Here is a 22,856-nt window from a genome sequence, read left to right as displayed (position 1 = left end):
GAGCTGTCACCTGGGGGAGGAGGGGAGGGCTTTGGGTCTGTCTGTGCTGTTTGATTTCTGCAGGAGAACGTGATCATGCGTCACAGGTGTAGTTTAAAATAGAAGTAAAAGGCTGTGAGTCAAACCTGACCCGGAGCTGCGCTGGGCCTCGTCTTCCTCTGTGAATGGACACGGGTTGTTTCTACCGTTTGGCTGTTGTGAATAACGCCTCCATGAACATGGGAATATAGGTTCAAGTTCCTGTTTTCACTTCCTTTGGGTCTATGCCCAGAAGTGGGATTGCTGGATCATATGGTGTTTCTATGTTTAATTTTTTGAGGACCCCCCCCCCCCATTTTCCACAATGGCCGCACCATTTTACATTCCCACCAACAGTGCATGAGGGTTCCAATTTCTCCACATCCTCGCCAACACTTGTTATTTTCAGGTTTTGTAAAAGATAAAGTAATAGCCATCTTAATGGATGTGAAGTGATATCTCATTGTGGTTTGGGGGGTCTGGCTTCTCAAAAGTGATGGAGATGAGACTGTGGGTGGGGCTCCCAGGAACAGAGAGCTGACAGTGGGGATGGAGAACTGGGCTGTGAGCTTCTCGGAGTCCACAAAGCCCAGCTTCCTCCACTGCTCTGACCGTCCAGGTCCTGGGAGCCAGCTCCAGGCTGCCAGTCGCGGGCAGTGAAGGGAGACAGATCTTTCAACCAGTGTCCTTAGTCAGTCAGGACCCTGTGGGGTATTTGCAGGCCTGGATGGAGGGTGGACTTCCTGAGAGAGCCCGGATTCCCTCTGTCCCTATGGAACTGGCCCCAAAGCGGGCCGGGTCCCCCACACCTCTGTGCTTCCTCTTTGCTTAGGTGCTTAAACTTCTTCTGGATTCTGCATGGAGCAAGTCACATCACATCACCCTGCAGCACCTCATGTCTGCTGTGGGACAGCGCCGAGGGGACGAAAGGTAACCCAACCCACCCTCTGTCCACCTGTGCACCGGTTCTGAGAAAGCTGGAGCCACCCAGCTGGTGTGGGGATCTGCGAGTTCTGTGGCTCCAGTCCTGGTGGTCCAGGTCCTGAGCCTGACCTGCTGATTTTGTGTCTGTGGTTTATTTGAGAGAAGAAGATTCTAGAGATTTCCTTCCAGGTCCTGGGGTGACCCAGAGCTTCTTGGCCTTGAGGCAGGGCTGGTTAGACCTTCTTCCTGGTACAGCTGGTCTTGAGAGGGTCTGCCCACCTTAAAACTCTCACCTGATGTGGCTGAGTAGTTGAGTGTCAACCTATGAACCAGAAGGTCATGGTTTGATTCCCAGTCCAGGCACATGCCTGAGTTGCAGGCTTGATCCCCAGTAGGAGATGTGTAGGAGGCAGCTGATCGATGTTTCTCTCTCATCGATGTTTCTATCTCTCTCTCCCTCTCGCTCCCTCTCTCTGAAATCAATAAAAGCATTTTTTTTTTTAAAAAAAACAAACCAACCTCTCACCTTGTTCTAAGCAGTTTTCCCCCTTCACCAAACTTTTGTTCACCTGGCTTGGCAGGGATCCCGGTGGAGATGCAGCATGATGAAGGTGTGCTGGTGCCAATGGACTTTGTCTCGTGTTGTCCCACGTCCTCTATCTTCGCATGGCTCATTAGTTGTCACAATGTGCCTGTGAGGCATCATTATGGGGCGCTTGGTCTGGGGACTAGTTTATGGTCGTTTTTATCAGTTGATGCCGATGACGTCTTTGCCTCCTCATGACGTAAATATGTGTGTTTTCTTTTTACCAAACAACACAGCAACAATACCCAAAACCGCGGGAACCAGGTCAGAAAGAATGAGAGCCTTTGCAGTCTGCACCAAAAAACCTGGATGCGGAGCCAGGTGCCACGTGTCCTCCTGGGCAATCAGAGGCCTCCGAGTCACCTTGGCAAGGGAGACGAGGTGCTTGGCTGCGGTGGCCTGAGCCTGCAGGTCTCTCGTGGCATCTGGACGCCCCTCGGATTATGAGATTCCCCTCTTGGCCTCCAGAATCCCCGGGCTGGGCGGTCCTGGGCAGGCTGGGCGGTCCTGGGCAGGCTGGACCAGGCATCCAGTCTTGACCTGGCTGCTCTCAGACAAGCAAGTCTTCCAGAGAATGTGGGAGGAAAGGCCCCTCAGAGTGACCAAGATGTCAGCAGGGAGGGGGAGGACAGGAGCGGTTAAGCAGGGGAAGGTACAGCCACTTCCAGGGGGGCCACTAACACTCATGGATCTGATGACCATTTAATGACACGGCAAGTCCTTGATGTGGCTGCGGAAAAGGCAGGATGAAGTCATGTGCTGACGAAGGCCGGGTGGAAAACTCAGCCGTCAGTAGCATCACCGGTGCTCTCTGTTCTCATCTTTACATATTTCTGTCGTTTCTGCCGAACATTTTCTACTGACTTTTCTGCTTGGAAAAACAAAGTGCTAATACTAGTCTATAGGAACATACTCTGCTGAGGGAGCAGTTCATCTTGTTCCCACTTGATGCTGCTGGGATCCACCTAGAAGCTGCTAGGACCTCTCCCCCCGGGGCCTTCCCCCCTCAAGCAGAGACCCCTTAGCAGCAAATCCATGGTGTTGCCAGGAGGAGCCCCCTGGGAGAGATGGCACCGTTGGCCTCTGCCCTGCCTGCATTCTCCAAGAGCAGGCTCCCACCACAGGTTTGGGACCACAGCCCACACTGGGCTGTTCAGGAAGGGCTGGGAGCAGGGGCCAAGTGCACCTGGGTCCAGGGACTCTTTCTGGGAAGTTAGCTTCAGCCCTTTGGCTGCAGTTTTTTATTCAACGATGACAAAATGTTTCCAAACAGCCAGCCAGGTGTTTGCAAACACCTAAGACCTTTCAAAAGAGTCGGGGCCAGGCCTGGGGCAGGTGGCTGGGAGGGGATAGATGAGCAGGAGGAAAGCTCTGAAGTCACAAAAGGAGAGACAGCAGGTGAGTGTGTTCAGGTCCCTGGTTTCTTCGTTCTTCTTCCTGTTCTCCTTGGAACAGGTTGGCGGGGCTCCCAGAAGGGGACAAAAGCGGTGGTAAACTCTTCAGCTAGAAGGAAGTAAAAATATTCCTCCAAATTCTCACTGGATAAACCTGGGACCGATAACGCAAGGGCATTTTTGAAGGACAAGAAAGACTTGGGACTACTAGTGCCCTTCAAAGGCCTTTTCAAACAAACTGACCCACAGACCTCCACCCAGCGAGGGGGTGATTGGGAAATATTTGGTCAGGCCGGCGATTGTGCACCAGGGGAAGCACGTCCAGTCCCTTCGGTGCCCTGGCAGGCGAGCCACACCTCAGGCAGCTGCACACGCACACCACAGCCTCCCCTCTGCCAGGTTTCCAGGTTCTGTATCCATTTCACTTAACTCTTCCCCCACCCCCTTCTGTGAAGTGGCATTTTTATTTAATGCAAGGAAAAATTATTCTGGGTTGGATGCAGAATTGATATCCTAAACTTCTGCCTTCCTAATACTTAAAAAAAAAAAAATGCCCTCTGTCCTAACTGGTTTGGCTCAGTGGATAGAGCATTGGCCTGCGGACTGAAAGGTCCCAGGTTCGATTCCAGTCAGGGGCATGTACCTTGGTTGCTGGCACATCCCCAGTAGGGGGTGTGCAGGAGGTAGCTGATCGATGTTTCTCTCTCATTGATGTTTCTAACTCTCTATCCCTCTCCCTTCCTCTCTGTAAAAAATCAATAAAATATATATTTTTTTAAAAAGATGCCCTCTGTCTTTCCTTAGGAAACATTTATTTTGTGATGAGCCATAAAGAACATAAAGTGAGCGGCGATATCAATGCAAATTGTCCTCCGCGGCCACTTTCATCCCCTCCCCTCTAGTGGGATAAGGCCACCAGGCACCTCAGTCCTAAGGGGCATAGGTCCTGCCCCAATGCTCCCTGTAGCTCTGGGGAAACAGTGAGGTGGCCCAGATAGCAGACAAAATGCCATGGAACCTGCCAAGCATCCAGTCTGCCAAGGGGTGAAGTCCTCACCCACTGTTGACTGCACCCATTGGCCCTCTCCGGGGGTTGCTCCACCAAGGGCAGGGTCCTCTCGCTGTCTGTGTACAGACCACACAGCTGGTCTTCCGTGGATACTTGTCCAATGAACGCACACACAAATGGGCCATCATGTGCTGCACTGAGGGTGTTGCTGACTCTGGTCCCAAGAACCTGAGAACCCGAAGACCTCAGGGAGCAGAGTCCATTTCCACGTGGCCCTCTGGAAACCAGCCTGCTGGGCCTTTCTTCCTCTCTCCAACCTGCTGAGTTCCTTCATCAAAGTGGCTCCATCATAAAGGACCCAGACCTTCCTCTGCAATCAGCTGGCTTCTGACAGTGTATCTGATGGAGAAAGGCCAGGGCTCGCCTGGGGCGGGGCAAGGACCCACTCCCGCGCCCTGGGGGCTGCAGCACCAGCAACCGCTTAGGACGCCCACCCTGGTCCTGGTGGTCACTTGGAAGAGATGCTGACCAGCTTTCTTGCACTTGTTTCTAACTTGCTGAACAATTAAGATTCGCACAAACCAAGAGAAATCCAAGTTGGGTGGCCCCAAGGTTCTCGAATGTATCGCTGCCCTGCTCCAGAGGGTCCCTGGCGGTGGGCGGCCCCTCTCCAGGACGTGGCGTGCGCTCCCTCAGGGGAAGCCAGCGTGCTGTCCCTGCCTTGCGGCCTCATTCTTCGAGGTTTCCCTAGCCTCACCTGGTACTTTCCCTAATAGAGGCTCCAAGGCCTAGCGCTTCCGACGGAAATTGGGGGACACATGGGACACGTACTCCGATAATCGGGACCCCGGAGTAGGAGTCCAAAGAGCACCCAGCTGAGCTGCACTTCGGGGTTTTTGGAACCGCACTCGGTCCAAGCCTTTTCGGTGTGGGTGCAAGAAGAGGAGGCACCAGCAAACGCGGGGGCCTAAGGGTTAAGCCGCTCGCAGCGCCTACGGAGCCCGGTAGGGGGCGCGCGCCGGCGGGAGCGCGAGCGCGGGCGGACCTCCACGGGCCTTAGGCGCCCGACGCCCCTGACGTCACTGCCCCGCGGTCGCCAGGGCGACGGCCTCATCAGCGCGCGCGTCAGAGCCGCCTGTCTCTTGGCAACGGCCCGATCTCCCGCTCTCCCTCCGCCTGGCGCTGAGCCACGCGTCGTTCCGGCGTCAAAACGACGTCAATGGGGCTGTATCAACCCAGCGCGCGGAGGGGCGGGGCCGGCGGGGGCGGGCCAGGGGCGGGGCGGGGCGGCCGGGGGCGGGGCCCTCGGGGGCGGGGCGTGCGGCCGGGTGCGCGGCGCGGCCTCAGAGCTGACATGCGGCGAGGCCAGGCCGGAGGCACAGGCGGCAGCGGTGGAGCTTCGAGCAGCAGGAGCCTGAGCCACGCGAGCGGCCGAGCGGTCGGCGGGGCCCGTGCGAGCGGCGTCCTAGCCTCGGCGCCCCCGGAGCGGCGGAGGTGAGGCGGCGGCCGGGGTGGCGCCGTGGGGCGCGGGGCAGGCGGCCGGGCTCCGGGCTCTATCTCCGGCGGCCCCGCGGGTGCGGGCCGGACGCCGCTCGTCCCGCGGCCGCCGTTTCCCCTTTGTTGTGGGGCGGCGGGAGCGGGTCCACGAAGCACTGAGCGTGAGGGGCCCCGGGGTTCGGGATGGAACGACCACGGGCGGCGGGGTACGCGGCCCGCGGCGCAAGGGGTTCGGAAGGAGCCCGGCGCGGGGGCGGGTCCACACGCCCGCGGGGCTCAAGTGGTTCGGGGACGGGAACGGCACTGGCCGCGGGAGCGGGACACGCGCCCGGCGGGACGGAAGCGCTCCAGGGGTCGGGGTAGAGCCGACCGCGGGCCGGTGGGAGCGGGTCCGCGCGCCCGGCGAGGCGACGGGGTCCGGGGCACCGGCGTGGAGCCGACCGCGGGCGGCGGGGCGGGCGGGCGGGCGTGGGGTCGGATCGTCGCTGAGCTTCCTGCGTCCGCAGGTGCCCGGAGCCATGGTGATCATGTCGGAGTTCAGCGCGGCCCCAGCGGGCGGGAGCCAGGGCCCGCAGAAGCCCCTGCGGGTGGGCTTTTACGACATCGAGCGGACCCTGGGCAAGGGCAACTTCGCGGTGGTGAAGCTGGCCCGGCACCGAGTCACCAAAACCCAGGTGCGTGGGGCGCGGGCCGACCTGGAGCGGACCCTGTCTGGGGTGGACCCTGCCTGCGGGCAGCCAGCCGGGTGGGACCCCTGCCTGTAGGGTCCGTCTAAACGCGGGCAATTTTTAGTTTGGTAGAGAAGGAAAATGTTGTATATTACGATTGCATAATTTGTACGAATATTAGGGGGCAGCAAAGAGGATAATGATCTAATAACCCAGGGGCGCAGTGCTCTCTGTTCCAGAGCTAACGCCCTTCCAAGTGAGCCTGCGAAGACTTAGTACAATTATTTAACTTCGGCTATTTTAAGTAATATGAAGGGTTACTTTGGTTATTCCCCTCACCTTCCCCCCCCCCCCCAACTTTTTGTGACTTCTTGGGGACAAAGTGTTTTAGAAATTAACCTGCAAAAATGAAATGTTTAAATTAGGTTAAGTGAGAGGTTTTTTTAAAATAAAAAACAAAACAAAATATCCTTTTTCTTTTTAAAAATCTATAGGTAGCAATAAAAATAATCGACAAAACACGCCTAGATTCAAGCAATTTGGAGAAAATATATCGTGAGGTTCAGATCATGAAGCTTCTGAATCACCCCCATATCATAAAGCTTTATCAGGTAAGGACCCAGTTTGCCTTTCTCTGTGACTTCTGGCAAGTGCTTTCGTTTTTATGTCCAAGGACCTCAGTCTGCAGTTTCTGGAGGCTGCCCCCCTCTCTCTGGGTGTATGTGGGAGTCAGGGGGTTGGTTGTATAAGGTAAACAGACTGATGTCTGTACGTGGTGAAGATTTACTTACAGTTATTTTCTTGCTTTGGGGTCATAATTGAGATTTGCTTCATGAAGATCTTACTTAGTATTATGATTTGTTCCAGTTTTAAATGCATGGAGGTGGGATGTTGTTGCCTTTACTATGAAGATAAACAACCAGATCTGTGTATTGACACAAGTCAAGTATTTAGTGTAGAGGGACAAGTTCCAGTGAAACTAAACACTTCTGCCTTTGCAGATTATTAAACTTTCAGACCAGCTGCTTTTACCAGTTTTCCTAAACTTACCTTTGCAAAGGCAGCAGTGAGCCCTTGTCTTCCCCCAAGTAAAATCCCATCAAAACGGAGATTTTGCTGTGGTGAGAGCAGGGGGCTTGCTATTTAATCCACGTTAAGGACAGGCTTCGCGCTGTCCGTTTGTTGGTTTTTTGTGTGACTTTATTTTTGTTCTCCTGTTGAAACTAATAAAGTACATCTTTGGAAAATAAGTAGTGTTTTAATTAGGACAGCAAAGCAATCTCTTTCTTAGCGGCCACTTCTGTGAGGATGAAGTAGTCTCGTGCAAGAGAATAAGTTCTTTGCAAATTGCTTGCTATTCCGTCTAGTTGTGTTGGCTGTAAGTTCCTTTTGATGACTCTCGTGAAACCCCAAGAGACTGAAATGAATATGGGATGGTGGGCGTGTTTGTGCAGTTGGCAGGGCATACAATGGGCAGGAGACAGGACTGTAATTGAAAATGATCCCACGGAAGGCTCTTTACTCAGTTAAAATGAAGGTAGAAGTTGTCATGGGGCTCGTGTTTCCAGAATGACAGTTTACTCATCATTGTTAAGTGTGGCACTCACATCACCTGTCACCTGCTCTCTGGTTGGTCACCTGCTCTCTGGCTTGTGTTTTGTTTCTGTTGCCATTTGTAAGTTGCCGCGTGGGTCGGAAGTTTCCTCCTGGGTCGCTGATGTCAGTGCCTGAGAAATGTGCCCAGCCTGTTTCCGCAGCAGCGGGCTGACCCCTGTCTGCTTTAGACTGAGTTGGAGGGATGAGCCAGAGCGTGGCTGCCTTGTCCTCCTGAACCCGCTGGCCCCTATGTGGAGTAGCCCAGTTAGCGATGCCTTGACCACATGATCCAAGTGAGGACTTTCCGGGGTGAATTTTCTTATTGCTCCGCGTGCTGCTCTGACTGTGGGGGCAGCAGTGGTAGTTCTTGCCCTGGCTTTGACATGGTATCTGATTTTCATCCAGCTGGCTCAGGCCCAGACCTTGGTGAGACACTAAACTCTTTCCTTGAGGTTATTTTTTTTTTTTTAAAACACATTCACTCTTCATTCTTTCTCCATCTCTCTTTTTTTTTTCTCACTGAGAAAAGGAATGAACTCGTCACTCAGTGACACACATCGAGGGCAAGGGCTGTGAAAATTCTAGCTAAACTGCCTGTTGTTTGCTTTGCTTTTCAGATTTACAGCACAAAGCAGTTGTGTTTAAAGTATTCTTTTTAAAGGAATAACTATGTTTTGAGCCCTGAAGAAATCTTTTTCTGTAGAATGTATTATCTCTCTATCTCCCTTTTAAAATACCTGGATATGAGTCCGTTTTACTTTCAGTACAAATATTTGAATTTTACCTTGTTTCTTTTAAATATTTTAAATTCTTTCTAAACAATTTTTCAAAGTGAAAGAAATGCTCACTCAGGAAGGGGACCTTTAAGGTGTGCCGGACACTGGCTGTTGCTGCTGACACATGCTGAGTAGCTTTCTGCACACAGAGCAGACTGTTGTGGCTTACCCGGCAGAGCCGGCTTTTTGTGGCCTACTTAATCATGTTACCAACGCATGTGGGGAAGGGGTATTCGCCATCTATTATTCAGCCGTGCTGGCCATTGGCTTGAATAATCTGCTGCCTGCTAGGCTTCTAGAAGAAAGCTGTAGCAGAACTCTCGAATTGCTTTTACTTCTGTAGCCGCCAGAATCCTCTGGTGGGTGAGGCAAAGTGAGTTAAAACTACAATGTAGGAGAATTCGAATACACTCAGACCTTTACTGAGCCAGGATATATCAGGACAGGCAGGCCAGTGAGGAATCGCCTCTGACGTTGAAAAAACTCTCCTGAATAGGAATCCCCTGATGTGTTTCTTTAGTGCAGAAGGTTATTGTTTGTTTGCTTGTTTTTCCTTCCCAAAAATGATGAATGCACTCATCTGGAGAAGTTCGCTCCCTGGGGTTCAGGTAGATTACTGATACCTCTGGTATGTTCTCTCTTCGCGTGGTTTAATGTTTAGGTCTTTATTTTTTTAGGTAATGGAAACAAAGGATATGCTTTACATTGTCACTGAATTTGCAAAAAATGGAGAAATGTTTGGTAAGCCACACTTTTCATACCTGTTGAAAACCAATGGTGCTCACGTGTCAGGAATTGCTCCTCCAATGTTGGGGTCTACCCACCTGAGCATCCCACAGCACACTTCACTGTGCCCCAGACGGCGGCTGCACTGTGGACCGGGAGGCTATAGTTTTGTTTTGTCGCTCCTCAGATTATTTGACTTCCAACGGGCACCTAAGCGAGAATGAAGCACGGAAGAAGTTCTGGCAGATTCTGTCGGCCGTGGAGTACTGCCACAGCCATCACATCGTACACCGGGACCTCAAGACCGAGAATCTGCTGCTGGATGGCAACATGGACATCAAGCTGGCAGGTGAGGAGGGCGCCCCCGCACTCAGGAAGCGTGGCCTCGCGGCAGGGTGGGGCGTATGCAAGCCAGGGTCCTGGTGCTTTTTGCTCGGACACTTTTGAAACCGAGGCCCCGACTGTTTCCACCACAGCTTCATCGTCTGTTTGTCTTTCAGACTTTGGATTTGGGAATTTCTACAAGTCGGGAGAGCCTCTGTCTACATGGTGTGGGAGCCCCCCGTACGCGGCTCCGGAAGTCTTTGAGGGGAAGGAGTACGAAGGCCCCCAGCTGGACATCTGGGTAGGAGCCCTGTGCGCAGCGTGTTAGGTGCCCGCGCTAGAGCTGTGTGCACCAGCAAGGCGAGCAGGCGCTGACCGTGCGCTCTGGTTGTTTGCAGAGCCTTGGCGTTGTGCTGTACGTGCTCGTCTGCGGATCTCTCCCCTTTGATGGGCCCAGCCTGCCAGCCCTGCGGCAGCGGGTGCTTGAGGGCCGGTTCCGAATCCCCTTCTTCATGTCTCGAGGTAGGTGTGCGCCAAGCCTTCTCCCGGGCAGGCGGGCGGGCAGGGGCTGTTGGGAACCCGGAATGGGAGTTCAGGAGGAGGAGGAGGTGGAGGAATTTATTTCCTGAAATGCCTGCTTGACTGTCTTCTGGGTCTGTGAGTCAGGCCGGTGTTACTGTAGGGTGTTTACCTGTAAAAGAAACCCAACCCACGGGGTGTGTTTTGAGTGCCCTACTTATGGCCGGCCAGGTGCCTTCCTCTGAGGGTGTCTCCTGGAGCTGGCTGAAGGCTTGGTCTCTGGGGTCCCCGCCCAGTGCCCCCCGAGTCTCACCTGCTCCACACTCGTGCTTTCCTCTTCCATTCAATAAAGATGTCCACTGACTTGTGTGGTCACAGCAGCGCGGGGAGCTAGGTGGTCTCTGTAGGGACATTAGGAGGACTGTGTCCCACTCAGAGACCCGCCCTCGGTGGGGGGCATTCTCTGGTGGCTGGTCTGAGCCGCTGGCCCAGGCCAGTGCTCCTGGCATTGGTGTCTTCAGAATGGTCACTTGAAGGGAGCTGGTCCCCTGCAGGGCTGAGGTGGCAACCCAGTGGGCGGAGGGGACCGCGTGCACAGGCGGGCTGCCCGGCTCAGTGCGCCTCCCCTGACCCCCAGACTGTGAGACGCTGATCCGCCGCATGCTGGTGGTGGACCCTGCCAAGCGCATCAGCATCGCCCAGATCCGGCAGCACAGGTGGATGCAGGCCGACCCCACCCTGCCACTCACTCGCCCCACGAACGCTGCTCTCAGCTACAACTCCAACCTGGGCGACTATGACGAGCAGGTGCTGGGCATCATGCAGACCCTCGGGGTGGACCGGCAGAGGACCGTGGAGGTGAGCGTTGCCCGTCCCTCCTCCCACTTTGCTCGTTCTTGTGGGGGGGGGGGGGGCGGGGAGGAGACGGCTTTATCAGGAAAAGCAGTCAGTTGCTAGTTGAGTTAAAATGGGAACACGGGCTAATTTAAGGGCCAGCTTGTCCACTCTTCTAAAGGATATTCTGGGCCACCCAAGAATAACCCTGGGGACAGCCTTGTCAGGGAGCCTCAGTGACCCGAGGAGCCGTCCCGAGTGCCGCCTGCACACGGCCACCCTGCTGTTCCGTCCTCGCCTCTGGCCCGGCTCTGACCCGCTTCTCTGCCTCTGCCTTCCCAGTCACTGCAGAACAGCAGCTATAATCACTTCGCAGCCATTTATTACCTCCTCCTGGAGCGGCTGAAGGAGTACCGCAACACCCCGCCGTCGGCCCGGCCGGGCCCAGCCCGGCAGCAGAGGCCCAGGAGCTCGGACCACAGCAGCTTGGAGGTGAGGGGGAATCTCCTAAAGCCCCACCTGTGTCCCCTGAGTTAGGAATCCCTTGCTCAGATGTGCCTGGGAGCCAGACACAGGCTGAGGCCCTGTTTGCCTGTTCATTTTGTCCCCCATCCATTAAGCCCTGGGTGGGGGCAGGGGTTCCCCTGTGAGCCCCAGACCAGAGGATGCAGAAGAGGGGGTGCTAGTCATTCTGTTGGGGGTCAGGCCCCGCCTGTGGCCAGTTGACCCTGGTGCTGGCCTCTCGGTGCCTCCCCCTGGTCGTTTCCACATGCGCAGCCTCGGCGGGAGGGTGCACGTGTCCGGAGCCTGGTCAGCTGGTGGCTGACGTCTGCTAGTGCCAGAGTGAGGCCAGCGTGGTGTTTCTGGGGATGCCACTGATAGCTTCTGTCCTTCATGCTGGCTCACAGGTGCCTCAGGAAGGCCTCCCCGGTGATGCTTTCCGGTCCTCTCTGCTGTGCCCACAGCCCCAGACCTTGGGGCAGTCTATCCTGCAGGCCGAGATGGACTGTGACCTCCACAGCTCGCTCCAGGTGTGTGAGCGTCTGCGAAGGGTGGCGTCTGGGGCGGGGGCTTATCTCATTCCACCCATGGGGTGGTGATGACCCCATACCAGGTCACCCAGAGCCCCAGGGTCACTGGTTCATTTCCTTCCCGCACAGCCCTGGCTCTTTCCTGTGGACACCAACTGCAACGGCGTGTTCCGGCATCGCTCGGTCTCCCCCAGCAGCCTGCTGGACACGACCATCAGCGAGGAAGTCAGGCAGGGCCAGGGCCTGAAGGAGGAGCCAGAGGCGCAGAGACCCCTGCCTGGCAGCACGGTCCGAAGGCACACACTGGCCGAGGTCTCCACCTTCTCCCCGTGTATCCCCCCATGTAAGTGTCCACGTGGGCAGGAGCACAGCCTGGTGGGCGGGTTTATGGTTGGGACTACAAGGGCCTGATGCAAAACACACCTTTTATGCTGGGCGGTTTCTTCTTATCACAGTTCTCGGATTTAACCCCCGAGGCCACAAGGATCACATGTAGACACTCCAGGTGGTCATTCCATGGTGGGGATAGTGGGTATTCCTGCCCCCAGGTGTCAGGAGGACAGGTCCTCATCCCTGGCCCTTCTGTGTCCTGGGTCAGCTCCACATATCACCTGCAGCCAGGAGTCCTGCGCTGGCTGTCAGGGCTCCCTGGCCTCTGGCTGTCATAGACTCCCCCTCCCCCAAGGCTGAGGATAGATGTGGGGAGGACAGTACAACTGTCTGCCTCTGTCAGTGGCCTCAAGGGCTACCCAAGGGCCTGAGAGTCACTGCCATGGGCATGGGGAACGCGACGTGGGTGCTGGTGGGTTGCATGGGCCATGGGGAGCATGTGCCTCCCCCCCCCAAGAGCACCCTGTTCCTTCTGCAGGTATAGTCATCTCCTCCTCCTCGGCGAGTCCTTCAGAAGGCACCAGCTCTGACAGCTGTCTGACCTTCTCGGCAGGGGATAGCCCAGCGGGGCTTAGTGGATGCCTGGCTGCTCAGGGGCTGGTGGGCACCTGTTCTCCACTCAAACTGGCCTCACCACTACTGGGGGCCCAGTCTGCCACCCCGGTGCTGCAGGCGCAGGGGGCCCTGGGAGGAGCTGCCCTGCTCCCCATCAGCTTCCAGGAAGGCCGGAGGGCTTCGGACACCTCACTCACTCAAGGTGACTTCCCCTTCACTCTCATTCCCACCTTCCCTCCAGATGCCATGTGCCCTGGCAGGTTTCCCTTTGTCCTGGATGGCAGAGGTTCCCCCATCCCCTAGCCGGGCCTAGGTCCAGCAGCAATGCTCCCTGGACAGATCAAAGGGGCCACCGGGTTCTGGACAGCCTGGTGTCCTGGGACAAAGTCACCTGGCCTCTAGTGGCTGGTCTTAGAAGCTCAAGAGACACTTGGGTGCCAAGCAGCAGCTCCTGCCCTAGAGAGGGGTGGAGTCAGGGAGGGACCCTCCACACCTGGCTGCCTGGGCTCCCACCATGCCACCCAGGGCTTGGGGGCCCTGAGCTCCCTCCATAGTTCCGTGGCACTGTTCTGCCCTTCACAGAGGATCTAAGTCTGCCCAGATGCATGCCTATTCGGTACTGGAACTGCTGCCCCAAATCCAACCTTAAAGATGACTTCCTGACCTTGCATGGGGGGTGGAGGGGTCATGGAAAGTATTTAGATGACCAGAGAGCACCCTCAGCCCTGTAGGAAAGCATACCAGTTCTTGTATCCATCATTTTCATGTTGCCCGTTCCTCCTCCTCCCTCCCCTCCATCTGGAACTCAGCCAGCCTTGGGCTGCTGGTCCTGGGCTGGGGTTGGAGGTCCATAGACCATCTCCATCTGCCTCTCCCCAGGCCTGAAAGCCTTTCGACAGCAGCTGAGGAAGAACGCGAGGACCAAAGGGTTTCTGGGCCTGAACAAGATCAAGGGGCTGGCTCGCCAGGTGTGCCAGCCCTCTTCCAGCCGGGCCACTCGGGGAGGCCTGAGCGCTTTCCAGCTGCCCGCTCAGAGCCCAGGCCTGCATGGCAGCGGGGCCAGCAGCCGGGAGGGCAGGAGCCTGCTGGAGGAGGTGCTGCACCAGCAAAGGTATGCCTGCTCTGCACTAGTCGCCCTTGACCTTGGTAGCACTCGGGTCCACTGGGATTTTTTGAGCAACCTTGTTTCCTAAGCTCCCCCTTCTCCGTGTGATCAGATGAGTGTGCCTCCCTACCCCAAGTGTGGGGAGATCTGTGGGCCTTGTTCCTGCAGATGGTGGCAGAGGTGGGGAGCAGTCAGGTTTTGTCACTTTGAAGCCTGTAAGTGGGGGCTGAAGGGGGGCATGAATAAGAATGTCACCTCTGGTTGGCATCTCTGAGCTGCTGTAAAAGCACGACAGAGAATGGAAATGTCAGGAATTGCTCAGGGCATTAGTCACGCACAGCATTTCGTGTTCTGGGCAGCTCCAGCCAGCACTTCCACAGGGCGTGGAAACCCGATGGTGTCTGAGCCTGGCCGGGTGGAACTTGTCAGGAGAAGCAGCGCTCAGAGCTGGCAGTGACCTGTTGCCCTCCCTGTTCCTCGTGTCCCTCCAGGTTGCTGCAGTTACAGCACCACCCAGCAGCCCCGCCCAGCTGCCAGCAGGCTCCCCAGCTGCCCCCAGTCCCGCTGGTCCTGGCCCCCTGTGACAGTGCCCTCCTTGTGTCGGGACTCCAGAAGGAGCTGGGGCTGGGGCCTGGCCCGCTGCTGCCACCCCACCTCCTCCAGCCCGGGGTCTCCCCGGTGGCCTCAGCGGCCCACCTCTTGGACACCCACCTGCACATCAGCACTGCCACGGCACCCCTCCCTGCCGCCACACCCCTGCAGCCACACTTCGCCATACTGCCCTCGGGTTTCGACCCCATGGGGCTGCCGCAGGGGGACTGTGAGATGGAGGACCTGACCTCAGGCCAGCTGGGCACGTTTGTCCTGGTGCAGTGAGGGCTACCACGCCACCCTCCTCCTGCATGGGCTGCTGACTCCTCGAAGCAATAATCTCAAGAGTATGTGAAGGCGATTCCGGACTCAAAGCCAATAACTTCTGAGAAGCAAAACAAGCAATACGTTTGGTGTTTTGGCTTTTTCGTTTATTTTTGTTTTATTTTCTCCTTGCACTGAGCAGCTGCTGCTGTGAGTAGGGACTGGAAAGTTTCTGAAGAAAAATAATAATTGAGGGTGTGTTGTGGGGGTGGGTAGACAGGAGGGAGAAGGAGGGAAGCGACAAGACAGAGGACAGTGCTGGCCCCGCTCACAGGCCAGCGCCACTGTGCGTCAGGTGGCGGCAGGAGGGGACCGTCAGCTCCCTCGTCCGTGGGCGCGTCGGGTCACAGAGGGCACTGCCTTGGACAAAGCCACAGTGTGAGCCACGCGCCGTGGGAACAAGTGTGTGCACCTCCGCCACGTGTGTGCACGTGCGGGGTTGAGTAGCATCCTTTTTTAATGAACAGTTCCACTTCCTGAAACATTTATGCTTCGAATGAAAGCTGTGAACTTTGTGCTTTATGCATAAGTTTTTAAAAAGCTCTAATGGCCAGCCCAGGAGAAGATAATCTGCAAATTCTTGGAATTCTCTCCCTTGAAGTCAGAACACAGGCTCACTTTTTCTTGTTTTCGACGGGAGTGTTATGAACTGCTTGGTGGTCGATTCCAGGAGTCTCCGGAGGAGCCACGAGAAAGAACCTCAAAGGGGCGGCTAGGCTCTGCCCTGGCACTTGGCACAGGGCCTGGGTGCCTGTGAGGGAAGTTACCTCCTGCCGCACATCTTATTTCCGCTGCTAATTATGTTTTTACGCATTTCATTATCAGGGTCCAAAAAGAACAGCTGACTGGGGGATGTGCAATATAGTGAGGCTGGGACTGGGACAGTGGGCGGCGACCGCCCGCACTCACGGGTCACTGTCGGACAGCCCCACCTTCCCCAGGCCCATATCTGTTAGGCTTTTGTTCAAGAAAATGGAATGAAAGGTCAGGTCATTATTGTTCAAGCTTTGTTCCTTTTTAAGCAAATACTGTATATGTGTATAAATAGACAGACACTACTTATTTTTTATATTTTTTACTACACCTTGTGTTCCTGGTTTAAATTCCCCTCTGGCAATGTTACAAAGTGCTACACCAGGTCTGTGTGGAGGAGGGAGACAAGTTGCCCTTACCTGGCAGGTAGACCCAGGTGGTGGCTCAGGTGGCCATGGGCCTCTGAGTGAAGGGAGGTCGCTACTGCGTGCTCCCTCTGCCTGGGCAGCATTGGTCCTTTACCCCCAGGTGCCTTCAGCTCTCTTGGCTCTTACACCCTCAGTATTAACAGGTAATGGCAGGGGAAGGTCGGCATTTATAAAAGCCAAAGATCACCGGAGTTTCTGGAGGGCGGGGAGGTGGTGGCCCAGAGAGGACACGGCCCCTGCTGGCCCTGCGTCTGCGTCTGCCCAGCTTGCTGCTACTGTCCTTCCTGCCAGCACTGCTGCTGCTCTGTGGCTGCTTCAATGATGGGGGCAAAGGACTGTCCTTGCGCCTGGCGGCTGAGAACTCTCCGAGGCCTCTGCTGACTTGTAAGGAAGGTTGGGGACTGAGAGAGAACCTGGGGTCATGGGCCTTTGCCTCCTCACAGAGACAGCAGCACGTGGAGTCCAACACAGAACCAGTTTCCCTTTTGAAAATCAGTTCTGTTCTAACCCAGAGATCAAAGGCCTCAGAACAATGACAAGCACTTTACGTTCACCGTGGTTTTCTTTCTCGTTGCTGTAAGTCGAGGTGTGTGTCTTGTTTCAGTGTGTGTGACGTGTGTTTTATAGGTTTCTCCACAGTGCTCTTCCCGAATGAATGCAGTAGCCATTCAAAGGCACTCTGTGATCTGATTAAGATGTATATGGTTTGGTTTGTTTTTTTTTACTATAACTGAATTAATTATGTTGTTTCTTATGTTAACATGACAAATGTATGCCAAATGATTAGTGGGTGTATGTTTTTTAATTTAATATTTAAATAAAATATTGGAGGGAAAAACCTTGACTTTTTCCCATGGTTCTCTGGGGCGTACCTTCCGGCTGCTTCACTAAGAGGCCAAGTCCTCCAGGTTCATTGACGGCTCAGATCGAAAGAAGAGGGCCTGGTGCCAACTCCTGCATTCAGCCTGGCCACAAAGAACTGGCAGCACCTAGCTGCAGATGCCACTCCCCTCGCCTGGCAGTGGTGTGGGCACGGTGGTCAGGGTACAGAGAGGAGTGGCCTGAGGTTGGCATTGAGGGTGTGTGCCAGGCCTCGCAGGCTCTCAGGCCCCGTTTGGGGGGCAGGCTCTGCTAATCCGCTGAACCTCCAAACACCCACGTCTGTTCACAGCTGGTTCTTCCCAGGCACCATTCACTCTACTTCCTCTTAATGGTCTGAACCCACTTACAAGTCAGGGATTTGGAAGACTGACAGCCAGACTTCCTGGTCTGTTCAAGTTGGCTTTGCCACCTTCTAGCAGGAGGGCAGACGTGGCCACCTAAACAACAAAGGATCCTCTTCATCCTGCACCTGGAAAATATTTTTTGGTTAAAGTTTTTAATTTTTCTCACCCATTCAGATGGTCATTATAAAAAACAAAAAAAAAAAACAACAAAAAAAACCCACACGTAAAATAAGCGTTGGCAAGGGAAAAATTGGAACTGCTGTGTGCTGCTGGTTGGAGAGTCTGGCTGTTCCGTAGCAAGTTAACAGAATCACCATATGGCCCAGCAATCCCACTTCTGGGCACAGACACACAAGCTGAAAGCAGGGGCGGGAACAGATCCTGCACACCTTTGTTCATGGCAGCATTAGTCACAACAGCCAAGGGGTGGAATCGCCCCACGTGTCCCTCCAAGGACGACTAGATCAGCAAATGTGGTCCCTGCACACAATGGGATGGGATTCAGCCTGAAGAAGGAAATTCTGGCGTATGACATGGAGAAGCCTGGGGGGCATCACGCTCAGGACACACGTCGGGCACAAACGGACGAAGGCTGCGTGACTTCGCTCCCCTGAGGCCCTAGGAGTCACTCCCAGTAACAGAAAGGAGAGTGGGCAGAGCGTCTTTTGGAGGATGGAAAGTTCTGGAGATGGATGGTGGTGATGGTTGCACAACAGTGTGCATGTACCTAATGCCACCGACCTGTGCACTTCAAAATAGTCGAGATGGTAAGTTTTGTCTTGTGTGTATTTTACTGCAATGAAAAGAAGGTCCTTTTGGGGGAGATGCCTAGGGATGCACAGCAGCTTCCTCCTGAGAGCCGGGCTCCGGGGTGAGGGCTGAGTGAGCGAAAACATGGAGGAGAGGCACCTGTAGGAGGCAGGTGCGCAGGGAAGTTGTGAAAACTCAGAATCTGTTTCCAAGCCTGTATGTGTGGGATGACAAGCCTGAGTGTTGCTTCAATGCAGCCAGTGGGTCTGAGAGGCCAGTGGGATCCCATAGTTTTGGGGAGGAGGCCCAGCCAATGAGGAGGGTTGTTGTCAGGGCTGCTTGATTGACAACAGTTACAACGTCATATACTGAGCTGTGGCTCGCAGCGCCTTGAGGGACTGGGGGGTGTGCTTCTGACAGGAAGGCCAAGCAGACCACGCACACCTCGGAAAGCTCACCGAGCCCCCGCGGACGCCAGTGCTGGGCCTCGCTCCTGTGTGGCCCACACAACACTCGGCCTCTTGGTGACCACGGCCTGGAGAGCAGGGCCCAGGCTCTGCCTGCTGCGAAGAATAAAGGGAAATCTATTTACTGTTTGGGACGTAGAGTCTTGTAAACTAGGAAGAACTTGATGCGTCTCTCGGCTCCTGAAGTAGGTGGTCCGCTCCTGTGGGGCCCATCGGATCACACCCCCCACCCAGCACCGAGCTCCGTTGGGCACCTGTGGCTCCTGGCAAATAGCTGGGAGCTAAGGGACTCCGTGCTCACCTGCTCGGTTCTTCTGGGGCTTACGGTGTGTCACGATTGGTGTTATTATCATCATTACTAATCAATAACACTTCTTAGAATCCTCAGTTGGAAATGTATGCCCGGCTCAGGGAGCCTCGCAGGGACCTTGCGGGATGCGGGCCTGCCGTCCCAGGCTTATTGGTCTGCTCTCGAGCCACGTTTCCTCCCGCAGATGAAGAGGGGCCAACGTGACTGTGGGGTTCAGTGTGGCGGTGGGACTCGGCGGGCCAGCCGTGTGTTAAGCGACCCCCTCTCTGGGCCCCACCACCTGCGTCTCACGCTGCCAACGTCTCTGCCCTCTGCTGTGGGTGACCGCACCTGCCCGGCATTTCACAAGATGTTGACGCTGTGGATGTGTCCGTTCCTGTCGGGGTGTGGCAAGGCTGAGCAGGCGATGGCACCTCCCTCTGCACATGACTGCACATGGTGGGCACTTGGGGCTTCTGAGGTTTTCTTCCTCCCGATGCCGCTGTTGAGGGCCTGGGGATAGCCTGGCGTAGTGACCGCTGCAGACCCCGCGGCTGCCTGAGTCCTTGCTAGTGCGGGGGGAGCCGAGCCCAGCGGGCCCGACACCCAGGGGAGCGCGTGTGGCACTTTAGCTGCGGGGCCGTGGGCCATGTGTGCTGGTGTGCACCCTGCTTCCAGGAGGAAGTCCTTCTGGACGTCCAGAGATGTGGTAGCTTGAGACTGAGACCCGCTTGCGGGGCGGGGGGGGAGGGGGGGGAGGGGGGCGGGGGGGGGAGGTTGGTTGGGTGGAGGGGCCCTGGGACAGCCAGGATGGAGCGTGAGGGGAGTTCCAGGCGGAGATGAGGCTCACCTCACTCAGAGGCAGGAACCGAATCTGAGTTAAGAGGAACTGACTCGTTTGGGGTGGAAGCAAAAGTGTTGGCCTGCTGGGTCTCCTTCCAGAATAATGCCGGGTGTTTCTGTGGTCAGGGCAGGGTGCACACGGCTGCCCCGAGGCCTGGCCTTCGGTCTTGGGGGAGGGTCTCAAAGAGTGAACCCAGGGTGGAGAGTTCTTTAAGGGCCCCCTAAGGTTTCCGAGGTCTGGCTCTGGGGGCCACTGTTCAGGCTGAGAGAAGAGAACAGGAAGCCGAGGGGCCTGGAATCAGGGCTCAGGGTTGTGTAGCTGGGAGGGCAGTGGAGGGGGAGGGAGGGAGGGAGAGAAGGAGCGGAGGGGGGAGCGAGCCTGTGCAACTCCTCTCCTCGGGGGAACTCCTGGGGTCTCTGTGACTCACTCCTCTCCAGTGACCACTGTTCCGCTCGCTCGCAGGGGATCTCTGTAAGAAATAGAAAGGACTTAAGCGTGCAGGAAGCCCAGATGGCCAGAGTGCTCTGTTCCCCTTCGCGTTGAGAGCTGTGTGGTGGGCGGAAGCCACGAACCCCAGGCCAGCGGCTGCCCGGTGGGCAGGCTTTGGGGTTTTGTTGTGGTTGTTAAATCCGAGTTGAAGTATGTTTCTTCTTCACGGAGTACGTCTGTTTCCAGCAAGTAAGGGGCTAAGTGAAGGGCCCGGGTCCCCAGGGCCCACTGGACTGAGGACAGAAGGCTGTGAGGGACAGGGCATGTGAGCCCCCCAGAAACCGCAGACCCCAGAACGAACCAGCCTGCGGAGGAGTCGTTGGCATACAGTAAAGCGCACCTGTCCTGAGGGAATAGTTCAATGAGGTTTGACAACCTACAGGCCCCCACAGCCAACACTCAGGACATCTCTGTCACCCCGAAAGCCTGGCCTCTGCGCTCTCCTGGCACCAGGCAGCTGCCGGCCCGCTCTCTGTCACCGTGGATTAGTTTGCATTTTCTAGAATTCTCTACGAATGGTCATGCAGTGTGTCTGGCATCTTTCATCAGCATACTAGGCGGAGACTCGCCAGGTGCTGTGTGTGTAACCGGCTGAGTCGTTCTGACTGCTGAGTCGTGTTCCACGGTGTGGACGGGCCAGGCTTTGCTTAGCCATCCACCTGCCGATGGATGTTGTGGTTGTTTCCACGTTGGGGCTTTTGCAGATGGAGCTGCTGTGAACCTTTGTGAGTGAGTCTGCGTGGCCCTGTTTCATTTCTCGTGGGTAGCAGAGGTGGAACAACGGCTGCATCGTGAGGAATCACAGCCACTAACTTCATACGGAGCTGCCACGCTGTCACCAGTGTGGCTGCAGCAGGTCACAGGCCTCCCACGGCGTCTGAGTCCAGGGGCCCCACACCCTCCCAGCACTGGGCAGTGCCCGTCTCTGGCCGTCCTAGCAGCTCTGTATTGCTGTCTTCCCAGGAGCCTGCATTTTCTTGGTGACCAGTGATGCTGAACATCTTTTTATGTGTGTATTGGCCATTCTATTTTCCAAGTTTTTTTAAGTCTTTGGCAATTTTTATTTGGTTTTTAAAATTCTTATTAGTGAGTTATAGGAGTTCTTTATATATTCTGCATCATATATGTGTGTATACTTACATAATATACGTATACACACATGTTTGTATACATATATACACATGGCTTCCTATATAATAAAAGGCTAATATGCAAATTGTCCCCTCGACTGGGAGTTCGACTGGAGTTTGACCAGTGGGCAGGGCCAGCCAGCCAACCGCCCTCGGCCCCTCCTCCTGGCCAACTGCGCCCCCAAGAGTCCCCCCTCAATTGGGGGCGGGGCCGGCCAGACCCCAACCATGCATGAATTCGTGCTCTGGGCCTCTAGAACCTATACAAATAGATATATACATGTACACCTATGTGTATATGTACACACACACACACACACACACACAGAATATTTCTCCCATTGGTGGCTTGCCTTTCTTTTTTTAAAATATATTTTTATTGATTTCAGATAGAAAGGGAGAGATAGAAACATCAATGATGAGAGGGAATCATTGATCGGCTGCCTCCTGCACACCCCCTACTGGGGATCAAGCCCGCAACCCAAGCATGTGCCCTTGACCAGAATCAAACCTGGGACCCTTCAGTTCCCAGCCTGATGCTCTATCCACTGAGCCAAACCAGCTAAGCTGCTAGGGCATTGCCTTTCATTTGAAGAGTGGAGTTGAAGGTTTTCATTTTTATAAAGTCCACCTTACTATTTTATCTTGCATGGTTAGTGCTCTCTGTGTCCTACCTACAAAATCTCTGTCTACCCCAATGTTGAGAAGATCTACGTTCTCAGAGGTTTGGGAGAGCGATTGACTGTGTCTTAATTACTCCTTGGGTCTTCATGGAGAGGGAGGCGTGGCCCACACCCCCGATGTCCACTTCCCATTAGCCAGACTCTGGACACACGGCCACACCTCGCTGTGGACTTCAGTGAAGCCGCCCACTTTCATGTTTTCTAGAGCAGTGATCATATAGGATTTATTTTTATGATACCAATAACCACAAAGTTTGAAAACCAAGAACTAACCCAATAGCCTGAGTCGACGGATGCGGAGATAAAGAGTGAGGGCCAGTGAGTTCGCTTTTCCATAAGCTCCACGCCTGGCACTGGGGCTGCCCGTTCCACATGAGGGCCTTCGCTTGAGCAGCCGGCTGTGGGTGGAGGCAACGGCTCCCTGGCTACGCTCCCTACCTGGCCTGGCTGTAACCCCTCCAGCCCTTCCTTCTGCCTGCCACACGGGTCACAGCAGCACGTGCCCTGGGCTGTCTGAGGACCGTGACAGCAGGCACGGAGGAATGCGTCCCTAGGGACTCGGGCAACAGGAACTGCTGTTTTTATTATGAAGATTGTCCCTGTCATTTGCAACCCGGATGCCAATGTGTGTTTCAACCCCTGCCTGATGGGGAAGGCAGGGCCCAGAGCTCTGGGCTGGTGTTTCAGCCTGGGTCAGGGGAGCCTGGCTCCCAGCCCTGGTCCCTGGACACACCTGCTGTCCCTCTTCTCTTGCTGAGCAACCAGGAGACCCCAAAGAGCAAGTGGGGGAGAGAAGGGGATTCTGGGGTGGGGCATAGGGAGAGCCTTCCCCATGCGTGGGCCACCTCTCCTCCAAGCTGCAGAGCCTCCGCAGGCACACCAGGGCCAGCCGGGTTCTTGAGTCAGCTCAGCCCAGCCCCCACAACCCCA

At 55.4% G+C, this 22,856-nt stretch overlaps 1 protein-coding gene across 1 annotated transcript; it reads left to right on the top strand.

Moving 5' to 3' along the window:
• Nucleotides 1-5,940: 5,940 nt before the first annotated feature.
• SIK1 (salt inducible kinase 1) lies at nt 5,941-16,886 on the top strand. Its single transcript, XM_081088532.1, has 13 exons — nt 5,941-6,102; nt 6,591-6,707; nt 9,146-9,209; nt 9,382-9,543; nt 9,695-9,819; nt 9,917-10,040; nt 10,675-10,895; nt 11,214-11,363; nt 11,780-11,902; nt 12,032-12,245; nt 12,771-13,049; nt 13,727-13,958; nt 14,444-16,886. The coding sequence occupies exons 1-13, from the start codon at nt 5,947-5,949 to the stop codon at nt 14,826-14,828; spliced, it is 2,352 nt and encodes a 783-aa protein (XP_080944658.1). The 5' UTR covers nt 5,941-5,946; the 3' UTR covers nt 14,829-16,886.
• Nucleotides 16,887-22,856: the final 5,970 nt, after the last annotated feature.

This window comes from Myotis nattereri (genome assembly GCF_964212035.1).
Source record: "Myotis nattereri genome assembly, chromosome: 3".
NCBI classification, from domain to species: domain Eukaryota; kingdom Metazoa; phylum Chordata; class Mammalia; order Chiroptera; family Vespertilionidae; genus Myotis; species Myotis nattereri.
Note: the sequence above shows the minus strand (reverse complement) of the source record. Positions and strands in the feature narration are given on the sequence as shown.